This window comes from Hippoglossus hippoglossus, chromosome 3 (genome assembly GCF_009819705.1).
Source record: "Hippoglossus hippoglossus isolate fHipHip1 chromosome 3, fHipHip1.pri, whole genome shotgun sequence".
Lineage (NCBI taxonomy): Eukaryota > Metazoa > Chordata > Actinopteri > Pleuronectiformes > Pleuronectidae > Hippoglossus > Hippoglossus hippoglossus.
This window is the reverse complement of record NC_047153.1, coordinates 5,595,461-5,607,327: the sequence shown is the minus strand read 5'-3', so window position 1 is coordinate 5,607,327 and position 11,867 is coordinate 5,595,461. Positions and strand designations below refer to the sequence as shown.

General features: G+C 39.2%; 2 protein-coding genes across 2 annotated transcripts; one reads left to right on the top strand and one right to left on the bottom strand.

Annotated features, from left to right (window-relative positions):
• Window positions 1-2,279: 2,279 nt before the first annotated feature.
• Window positions 2,280-5,410, bottom strand: LOC117755662 (proteasome subunit alpha type-4). Its single transcript, XM_034575660.1, has 9 exons — window positions 5,277-5,410; window positions 4,450-4,474; window positions 4,316-4,358; window positions 3,910-4,072; window positions 3,741-3,818; window positions 3,474-3,562; window positions 3,107-3,237; window positions 2,635-2,758; window positions 2,280-2,510 (listed from the first exon to the last, which is right to left on the bottom strand). The coding sequence occupies exons 2-9, from the start codon at window positions 4,450-4,452 to the stop codon at window positions 2,356-2,358; spliced, it is 786 nt and encodes a 261-aa protein (XP_034431551.1). The 5' UTR covers window positions 4,453-4,474; window positions 5,277-5,410; the 3' UTR covers window positions 2,280-2,355.
• Window positions 5,411-6,077: 667 nt separating this feature from the next.
• LOC117755652 (solute carrier family 25 member 44-like) lies at window positions 6,078-11,365 on the top strand. The gene is made up of 4 exons (XM_034575651.1): window positions 6,078-6,344; window positions 7,749-8,417; window positions 8,537-8,664; window positions 8,923-11,365. Exons 2-4 carry the CDS (start codon window positions 7,790-7,792, stop codon window positions 9,112-9,114), a joined length of 948 nt encoding a protein of 315 aa, XP_034431542.1. The 5' UTR covers window positions 6,078-6,344; window positions 7,749-7,789; the 3' UTR covers window positions 9,115-11,365.
• Window positions 11,366-11,867: the final 502 nt, after the last annotated feature.

The following is an 11,867-nucleotide window of genomic DNA, read 5'->3' as shown; positions in this document are numbered from 1 at the left end:
TTACCTTTTTATTGCACTATTCAGTCTTTATTGAATGTGTTTAGTAAGAACAGGAGAATCACTACTTTCAGGTTAGAGACCACTTTAAAGTGCAAATATGGACGAGAGAGAAACGCTCCACAAACAGGTGATTATTAAATTATACGGTTAGAAGCTTTGACTTCACAAATATTGAGTGCAGGATGAGAAAATACGAAAAGCGCTGATACCCAGGAAAGAGCTGGTCTATGCAGGGCTGCAGCCGCCGCTGAGGACATTGAGGTCACATCCACAGCATTGTTTCTGGGAATGTGCGGGGCATTAACAAACTGAGGGGGGAGTTGACATATAACACACACACACACACACACACACACACACACACACACACACACACACACACACACACAATACAAAAAGTGGGTTTTCACCGATTAATTTAGTTGTTGGGTTCAACATGCAATATTTGACTGTTTGTGGCGTTTAGCAGGATAAGATTTCACCAAACAAAGGGATATTACTCCACCAGAGTCGCTCTTGAGGCAATGTGGTTACTTTAACGCTGCTGTGGTTGCACTGGGGGAATTTTGTTTTATCAGGGTAAAATGTATCATCCACTTGGACAAATTATTCAGCACGGATGACACAAGCGAATAGTTGAGGAGCGTGTCTCAGCCAAAACACATGGAAAAAGAAGCCGGACACAAATCTTGCAGTGGCCGTGTCATCAGAGCACATGTGCTGTACAACATTAAACAGCTGGTTTAAGTTACAACGTGACCACCTACATAGTGAGTGACTGAGGGCCCGGTATGGATAGAGCAGACGGCCATTACTGTCACATTCACCACCTGCTCTGTGACTCAACAAATGACAATCCGCACCACAGCCGGCGATTTGAAAATATAGCCTATAAATTACTTTTTTTCTAAAGGTTATTGATTTATTCACCATTTTCAGATTATAATACCTTTATTATAAATTCTGTTATTGGACAATATAACAGTATTTTAGCCTCATGACATTTCATCAGTGAGCTCTGTCACCCTCAAGTGGTGAGAAGAACAAATGACACTCACTGATGGGGAGAGTCCTGTGCAGTTAACTGGCCACGTCAAAACAAGAAGCTGTTTATTTGGAGCCAAGACTTCAAATAAACTGGTTTTAACTGATCACAATCCAGGGAAATATTTACTCTAAAACTAAATGTACAACCTGCTCTACTTCTATGTTTGTTCACCTTTCTTCTGGAAATGTGGGTCTTTAATATATATGTGTTTTTAAATGTTTTTAATTTTGAGCTGTACAAGTCCTGTCTTTAAGCATCTGGAGAAAATAAATGTTCCCACTGGGAAGTGTTAAAGTTCCATTAAGATTTGTTCTTCCAGTCTAATAAACAGTTTTTATCCAAATTCCATCAAAGAACTGAAATCGGTCCAACAAGGTCCCAATAATATCCTGGTTTAACAATAACTGGAATTGGTCCAATACATTGTACTATAGCAACACAGACCATTTATGAAAACAAGTGGAACATAATTGTTTAAGCACATTACGTCAAAACCGCTGTATATGTGTACGGTTATTTTTTGATCTATCATTTAGTTTATACTCTATGAAGATGTGAGCTGTGCAATAACTAATCAAGACAATTCTTCTCCAGCCACAACACAGAACCAGTAAAACTATGATGTAGTAGTAGAAGTTCTAGTGATGATGACTTGTTCACTTTGACACATTTGTTATACTTTGACCTTGTTATATAAAATAGACACTTTAAACCTGCTCGGCTTTACTAATTAATTAAGGTTCTTTTCATAATTAAGACGTATTTGAAAGTTCACTATGATAAACAATTCTTATAAAACTGGAGGTGAATGTAAGATTCATCAGGAAATGATGTAACAAGTTAGAAAAACAGACCGTGGTCTTTTAGATTTCAGAGTTCTCAAAACTGACAGCGCCATCATGTGGCAAAACACTCCCCCATCACTCTACAGTAAATAAACACAAGAACATGTTGAGCAGCAGTTTTCCTCTTTACAAAGACCATCTGAGGTTAAAACATCTGGGCCTGCTTCTGGGTAATATGACACTTCAAGGATCAATTAAGAAAATATATAGTTACTTTATGATGCTGTCAAATGGTATGAAAACATATTTTATCTACTCCAATAATAAAACTAGGTAGGTCTTTAATTCTTTTCTACTTTATCAAAATCATGAAACATCTGTTAAAGGTGTGTAAATAAAAAAAGATGACACTTTTACTTGTGACAAGGACACAGACAACACGTCCATCACTTTCCAAACTTTTAATGTAAAAGACAAAACATACAGAATTTTATGACATGAGGGGGGAAAAAAAGGTTCTTCTCATTTGTCCTTCTCCTTCTGCTCCTTGTCCTTCTTGTCCTTCTCAGCCTTGGCCTCTTCGGCCTCGTGCCGCTTGATGAGCACCTCGACCTCTTTCTGTTTAAGAACCTTGATTTTGGTTTTCCCGTCTTCCCGCGTCAGGGTGGCGATCTCCACTGAGATAGGAAATGTGAAACACGGATGTTGTAGTTAGTTAGTGTTGGTTTCCATTTTAAGTCTTGTCACATCAATCAAAATGTGCACTCTAAACTACTAATGAGTACTTTCTGTGATTCTCACCTTTTTCTGCTGAGAGCTTACTGACATCCATCGTTTTGTTGAGGACTTTGACGGCCAGAGCCAAAGCAGAGGACAGAGTCATCTCTCCCTCTTTGAAGTCCTGCTTCAGCATGGACACGGCAGCCTGAGGCAAACAAGTCAACACATGGTATTATACTCAGGATACAGAGCAACAGTAACTCAAATAAAGTTAATAAAACTTATTGGTTCAACTAATGTATCCCTCAAATTCAAAATTGGCAACAAAGCATTTAATACAATTTTAAAAATAAATTATAAATGCCTTATTGTAAGGCTCCTACACCAAATACTCCGAAGCCAAAACTGCAACAATCTTATGACACTTTATCTTATGAAAGGAAAAGATTATGACAGCAATTCACATTCAGAACTGCTATAATCACAACAGTGTTCATACTATCTGTTGAGATCATCTTACTGATTCTCATCACTCAACACATTTCAGACTTACAGCGCTGTTGTTGCCGATGCACGTTGCCTTCCAGCCTCCGTAGTTGCCGCTGGGGTCACTCTGGTACAGCTGGAAACCGTAGTGTTTGTCCCAGCCCATGTACAGCAGAGAAACACCAAACGGCCTCTTTCCTTTAAACACAAACCACACAGATGTTACAGAACGCCAAAAACCCATCTGACATTTCACTAAATGATGAAATATTGTAGTCGATTGTGTACCAGTATAACATTTTGTCAGACATCTGTAGAGATGCACACTTGAAATGTTTAAAAATGACAATTATGTTTATGCCAAAGATCGTGTATAATTCACCTGCTGGATTCCTTCAGCAACATTAAGACAAAACAACTTCTGTGCATTTTACCTCCAAATTGTGTGTAGGCTTGCTTGATGTCACACAGAGCTGTCACCAGCTGCTCACAGGGAATGGGCTCCTGGTACTGCAATAAATATCTATAATAGAGAAATTGGAACTGGTCAACTGTTGGTGGTAAATGTGATACAAGGCTAGAAAGGTTCTTGCAATTTTATTTGCGTCCTCTTAGGGAATGTTATTCTTAGAATTAGACCTGATATATTTGGAGGTATACTGGACAGCTCTAGAATTGTCAGGTTTTCCTCTGACGCTTACCTCTGTGCAATTAGCCGCAGCTCATTTGTCAGTACATTGGCATCTGATGTGATCCCAGCAACACTGCACGCCATGTCTCTGAAAGACACAAGCACACAGGACCAACAGTTTAATGTAAGAATACCTGAAGTGCTTCTTTAACTTAAAGTCTGCGGTTCACTTCACTCACTCATTGAGCTTGTAGATCTTCTCAGAGAAGAAAACCTCATCAAGCAGTTTGTGGATGTTGCGTCTCTCTGCTGCTAAGAGCACGCCGTCATTCGCTAGAATCCCCAGACATGTGCCAGCATGACCGATGGCTTCCATGGCGTACTCCACCTGATACAGGCGCCCTGAAAAATGTAGTCACAAGGTGTCAATTGACTGTTCTCTCTAAAAATGTATAAAACCTTTAAGACTTAATAATATGATAAACACATAAAATAGTTTGACAAAATTAAAAGGTATTCACTAATGGAATATATGCGATGTGGCTAAATGTTAGAAAGTGAAACTTCAAACTAGTCAAACTGGAATATAATGTCAATATGATCGTGTATTTTATTATCAAATGTGTAAAAAACTAAAACACTTGCCTTCAGGGGAAAATATAGTTGTCCGAGAATCATATCTGCGAGACTAAACAATAAAGAAATAACAGGTTAGCTAAAAAAAAACACAAGATATATGAAAAACAAAATCCTGCAGAGTTTTAAAAATGGCTACTTACCATTTTTGCACGTCACTGGATCCTCCTGCAAATTATACAAAAAACTGTTGTTATAAACTGGGGCAAACAGCAGGAAAACAAAGATCTTACATGTGTTGCACATTGAAGCTGCGGTCTTCACATTGTTTGAAGCCAACTGTCAAGTTTGTGAAAATGATTCTATTTACAAAAGCAGGAAAACTAAACGTCATTGCTTTTTTTCCCAAATCTAGACCAGGATCAAATCGAGAGAACACGATAATCGAAATACATTATCCCACAAAAAGCTAAACAGTGACTCAGCTGTTTCTCAGATTTAATAGATAAATTGAGTTAGATATATTTATATAGCACATTAAAAACAAGTGCTTTACGATTATTACAAAGTAACACAAGCATGGATTAAGTACAATGTTAGAAATAAAGTCTATAGAAAAAGGTAAACACAGTAAAGGGGCATAGAAAAGTTAACCAGACACAAATAAGGTGAAATAATGACAACAAGCATTAGAATAATTACAAGACAGACTCGAGCTGGATCAAAGGTGAGATTTAAAGAGTAAGATCGGGCAGTAAACTTCTTAAATAAAAGAATAAACGATGAATTGACTCTTTCTTTGACACAGTGTTTGGAATCCTCCCTGTGCAGCTCGGTGTACAGCAGCTAGCTAACTGATGCTAAACAGAATGAATCTGCAATATCTCAGCATGCTAACTGGCTAGCATGCTACCCAGCTAGTTCCAGAATAAAAGCCACCCTGCTAGAACACCGCGAAGTGAAGGTGTGACGTAAAATTTTATTAAAATTAAACAATGCTGTCGTAAATAATAAAATAACGAGTCGTTACCTCAGATTAAAGAGAGTAAGTTTTGTCACTTCGGCCCAGACAGCGATCCGGCACTTTCTGTTTGATGCTTCCTCGCAAACCCCGGAAACTGCGGCCGTGAGGAAGCAGCTCAGCAGCGCCACCTGTCAGCGGGAGGACCGATGTAATATTCTGCATCACTGTTGCAGGTCAATGACAAGTGGAAAGAGAGAAAGAGAGAAAGAGAGAAAGAAAGAAAGAAAGAAAGAAAGAAAGTAATATTATAAGTAATATTAAATTTGGTCCTATAATGTAACATTTGATGTATCTTTTGAATAATTTGATAGTACTTGCCAAACAATTTCTGCACAAATGTAAATTTCTAAAAACACGTTAATGTATTTTAGAAAGAACTGTCTATTTTCATTAACTCATTGAAATTGATGAATTCTAAAAAAAAAAAGCCCAACTCTCATTTCATTGTAAAGGACGTTGCTTGTAAGATTTGTAGAGATAGATAGAAAGAAAGAGGGATATATATATATATATATATATATATATATATATATATATATATATATATATCTATAGAGAGAGAGATAGATAGAAAACAAAAATAAGCTCTGCTGTGTTCAGGGCTCTTCTGTTGTCTAACCTTTTGTAGGAGTCCATCACAATGTGGAACCTATATAAAATGACTTGGGTTGAACATATGTCAGTATTATATTTCATAATGATACCACTGATAATGATAGAGCATCATTTTGACCTTTATTTGATTTAATCAGTGGAAGAAATCGGTTTAAGTTCACGTCGGGCTGACGTGAAGTCTTCGTTTACCCCCTCTACGTTGGTGGTGCTTGAACGCAGCACGCCTGTGATTGGCTGTCTGAGCAGCATGGCGTTTGAATGGGAAGAGGAAGACATCTGACTGTTAGCTCGTTAGCTAGGAAGTGGCTAACCCACGCTAAAGAAAACAAACAGGTTAAAGTTAAACGGCGACTCCGCGGCGTTAGCTTGACTTACTTGTTCTCATCCTCTGTCGACATGACGTCTCGAGCCCGAATCGCACTCAGGACCCGATTCTGAATTAAACATCTGTCCGGAAAGGTGAGTGTTTCAGACGCGATGCTAACGCTAGGTAGAGCTAGCTCGATGGAGGCTAACACGCGACATTAGCGCACCCAGAAGATCGAAACCAGCGTTTTCTGATATGCAACCTTTTATTTTATGATCATGTTTGACTCTGTGGGTGTTATATTTATCTATAATAGCTCGAACAGGACGGATACTGTCGCTCCCGGTCGGCCTCACTGCGCCTCGGGTACACTGTGTCCTCTGACCGATACTGTCACTGGGGGTCAAACAGAAACCAGTGAGATGATAATCAGCTGTTCTGGGACCAGTAAAGCGACTCTCTCATAGATAAGATCAGGTCAATGTTATTAAGGTGACATTAGAAGTTACTGTTATTAGGTTACAGGCTGTTTTTTTCTCAGCAAAGATGGAGGAAGGGCTGCAGATACACAGAAGTGCTGTTATTATCTGGGTCCATCGCGTCACAAGGTTGTGGTTACATCACTGTTATTATCTCAGCTGAGGAGGAGGTCACGTGTTTTATCTGTTACGCAAAATAAAAAAGATACGCAATCGATTTGCCTGCAATGTTGTGGAGGGGCGTGGCCGGACACACGGAAGAGCCAATAACATTTTGACGTGGTTCCAGGAAGTGGGTTTTTTTTCCACTTACACAACAATTCCTGGGTCCTGAGAAAAAACATACAGGCATGTTCGAACGGCCCCTCAAATCTTGGATTATATAAAATTAAATTCTACGTAATACACATAACACAAAACCAGAAAGTAGAATGAAACTAAATCTTTCATTTAGTGTGTTTCCATGGTGACGTATGGAGAAGCACTAGCTCCCATCTGCATTACAGTAAATGTTGAATCAACCTTAAACACAGAGTTTTGCTTGCAGGAATAATATGAGACAATATTAACAAGACGACGTCAGGCCCTGCTGTAATGATAATAATATATTAACTTTATTTGTATAGCACTTATCTAAACAAGGTTACACAGGGCTTCACAAAATCCATGGCAAACAATGAATGAACTAAAATAAAAGCGCCAAATCATGGCATTCACTGTGGATATCCATAGTATCCACTGCTCTGGGGCATTCTGACACAATACTGAAATGGTTAAAAGCAGTTTTTTAGAATAGTCTTCAGGTGAAGTAGCAGAATACTTTGGTTCCCTCTCTGCCTCTGGTGTAAATTAGACAAAGACAGTTTGACGAGTTAATCAACTCAACATCCTTACGAGTTTTCATGTGTATTACATGGTATATGTGGTATTGGTACATTGTCTTCATGCCTGCTTCATGGAAAGGTTGAAGAACCATTTGTTCGCAGTAAACTTCAATTTCCATTCTCAAAAACCAACTTTAATGATTTGTTTAAACTCCTTTACTGATGACACGGTTGTTTGCTTTTGTTCTCTCAGGCAGGATTCAGTCGGATGAGGTCGCCCCTACAGCTGTCAGGATGCAGCAGAAAAGAAACATCCAGATCATCGAGTGGGAGGACCTCGACAAGAGGAAGTTCTACTCTTTCGGGGTGTTCATGACGATGACCATCCGTGCCACGGTCTACCCGGCAACACTCATCCGCACGCGGTTGCAGGTGCAGAGGGGCAAGTCGCTCTATGGCGGCACTTTTGACGCCTTCTTCAAGATCGTGCGGGCGGAGGGCGTACGGGGCCTCTACCGTGGCTTCATGGTCAACTCCTTCACGCTCATCTCAGGCCAGGCTTACATAACCACCTACGAACTGGTGAGAAGGTATGTCTCCCAGTATACAGAGGACAACACGATGAAGTCGCTGGTGGCCGGCGGCTCGGCTTCACTGGTTGCTCAGAGCATCACCGTTCCCATAGATGTCGTCTCCCAGCAGCTGATGATGCAGGGCCAAGGGGCGCACCTCTCCCGCTTTCAACTCAACTCTAACACAGAGGCGGGAAAGCCCAAAATACTGTTCGGCCAAACCAGGAACATTATGAGTCAGATTTATGCTGCTGATGGTTGCCGGGGCTTCTACAGAGGATACGCCGCTTCTTTAATCACTTACATCCCCAACAGTGCGGTCTGGTGGCCTTTCTATCATTTTTATGCTGGTATGTGCCTGAAACATCTGAAAGCACTGCACTCATTACACTTTCCCTAAGAACCTTGTGCTTTTGTCACGTTCAATTTATCTTTGAGCCTAATAATAGATCTGTGTTATGTTTTACAGAGCAACTCTCCAAACTGGCTCCCAGTGACTGTCCTCATCTGCTTCTACAAGGCATGGCTGGACCTCTCGCTGCTGCCACTGCCTCAACGGTCACCAACCCAATGGATGTGGTTCGAACCAGAGTACAGGTTAGCGTCAGTAAAACTCATTCAAAATGAAATGTTGCGTAATTATCAGTGACCAAATTCAGAGAAGTTACCATTTTAGATTTCATTGTTAAATCACTGTTTGATTTAAATATTGTGCTTGTTCAAATAATAATGTTTACATAGTCTGCAAAAACAAAAATCTGAAATTTGTCTTAATAGTTAAATATCATCCAGTTTTAGGCTTAGATACTTCGATACTGGTTTGTGGTTCCATGCTCTGTTATGTGTGTTTTTTAGGTCGAAGGCAGGAATTCAGTCATTGAGACGTTCAGACAGCTGATCAAAGAGGAGGGCTTCTGTGGTTTGACCAAAGGACTGTCGGCTCGCATCATTTCATCCACACCCACTGCCATCGTCATGGTGGTCGGCTACGAGACTCTAAAGAAAATGAGTTTGCGACCGGAGCTGGTGGATTCGAGACACTGGTAAAACACACCCGGACAGACGGTGTATGTACCATGTGACATTTTCGCCCCCGGCTCCAAAGTGGACTTCCTGTGAAAGCACTGGGTGAATAATACATCTCAGCCTTGGGGGGGGAAATGAGATCAGGCCAATTAAAACACCCAAACCATGTGTTTAAATCTGTATCTGACCTTTCATACCGACTCATAAGTTACAGAATAAAGCAACACTATGTAACGTTGACTGAGCGACAGCGCCCTCTGCAGCAGCTCGGTGTCCGAGCGATAAAGTGGTTTTAACGTTGAGAAAAAGAACCACCACCAATCTCTTGGAATTGATAAGTGGATATAACCCATGACCCCTGACCCCTGGCTTCCTGAACCAGAAGAGCTGCCGCTGTGACCTATACAACAAACTCTCTTTAGAATTCTTTGTGTTTTTAAAGTTTCCTGCTGAATTTTGGAGATAAACACTGGTTTTTAATGACTTCTAGCTGATCTACAGTTCAGCTTTACTTTTCAACTTGCTGGACCGGATTTGAAGCTGCAACTCTCAGTCGGTTCCACGCGTCTCACAGGAGATCGTACCCACTCACCAAAGTTACAAAGAGACGTTCAGGGTGAGGAGTGACAATGAAAGAGGAAACCTTCTCTCTTTTCCAAGACATTGAACAATGAAACTTATTTTAAAGCTGGTGTTTATGGTAAAAAAAAGTTGCATAGTGTTGCTTTAAATATTTTGCCTTTTAAAGTTCACACCCAGGTTTGCAGTTGTCGCTGCTTAAACAGGGTTGAAAACTGCATTATCGTTTTGTCGGTGGACAATGGAGACAAATTGAAGCAACCTTTCATCGAATTTGTTTTTTGTGTTTGGGCAACGCACACTGCATCGTGTTTCTGCATCTTTGCTTAGCAGATAAGTGAAACTGAAAGCTGTGTACTATGTTTGATAGTTTGTGCCGTCTTACCAAAGTCAAGCAGAGCTGGGCTCACATTACAAACCGGGCTTTGATCGGGGTTTGGAGAAACGTCAGTGCAAACAAACTTATGTTTTTTGTTTCCTTCCATTCATCAAACTGGCGTGTGTCTGATATGTACGGTTTCTTTCTCCTGGCCTTTTCTAGTCGCTGCCTTCATAGTGTGAAATCACTAACAACAATGTGAGTTTTGTTTTTAGCTGCTGAATGAGCATGAGAAGACGGGTGTTTGGTATTAGAATCTGCAAAATGGCAGTTACTATGTTTTATTTGTCCTGCAAGTCAAAATAAATCACTCGACAAATTCCACACGCAACACGAGACGCACAGTGCCACATTTTATCAGCTCTTCTGTAACACACTGTTCGTCTGTCGTATTGACGATGTAGAAAATGGCTGATTTGGTGTAATGTTAACCACCGGGTATCTCTGCCAGTGAAAACCTGTGAGCAGAAATGATAGTCTCATCTGGTGTGACGGTAAATGTTTGAGTGCAATAAATGTTTTCTCCTTCTCAGAAAAATGTGATTGTATATTTCCTGTGAATAACATGTCTTCTTTAAAATGCATTTTAACTAATTTATCTTTTGTTTTTTGGGGGGTTTATGACCACAGACGTGTTTGATCTTCAAAATGTCACATTTCATAATTTGTTTTTCTTTTGTGTGACATGAGTAACGTTGTTCATTGTATCTCATACAGTTTGTTGCTTAAAAAGAAAAACTGCTTAAGTGGCTTTTGGGGGCATGTAATTAATTTAAAAATACAGGAAAACAACCAATTTTATTTTAAGTTTTAGGTGAGATGTGCTCACTGTTTTGGACAGATACAAAAAAAAAAAATATATATATATATATATATATACATGTAGTTATTGACACGTAACATTAGATGTTACAGAGAAACAGAAAGATACAAGGATGTTTTACTCCGGTGGCAAATTCCTAAATCTGAAAGTTGTATATGAAGCCATAATGATTTTTTAAATTATACAGACATTTCTCAGGCCATACCAAGATGTGTTAGAAACATTGAAGTTCTACCTGAATACTTTGTAGATTCACCTGCAGTTTTAAGTTCTGGTTTTCACAAGAACACATTTTCTTCATTATTTAAAAAAAACAACAAAAAAAACACGTGAGAATCAAAGTTTCAAACAGCTCGACAGTGATTCGTCCTCTGACGAGTCAGAACTCGACTGTTGTGTACAGAATACACGTGGTTTCACATCATGTGTTGTGTCAGTGTATTTTCATTCAACATCTGTTTGTTCAATAAAACTTCACAGCTGCTCTTGAACCGTTGGCTCTGCTGTTTTTATTTTTCTGTTTCATATTTTAATGTGGATTTAAAAAAGCAATCTCAATTAAAACACGTGATTGCCATTTTAATGTCAGATCACTAACTTGAAGAGAATGAGAACATTAAAAAAATTTTAAATACTAAATAAGGCCTAAATATTTTATAACTGGATTCCAATATTAATATTTAAACTTTAAAAAAATTATGCTGCCATAAACATTTTAAAACATTACTACACAATATGAACATTTCTGGTTCCGCCAACACTCGAACGATGTGACGCTCTGGAACTTCACTCAGCCGCTCCTCTAACTGGACTTGATGAAACCCGAAGAGACAAAATCTATTCACGAAAAACAATCGCACATTTATAAAATACATTTATCGAAACAGAAAAACAAATCTTCCTCGGATTTAGTTCAAAGGAATAAAAAAAAATTACTTTATTCTTGAAATGCAAAATGTTCTAATGTTTGGCTCTAATAATCTTCCATAGAAT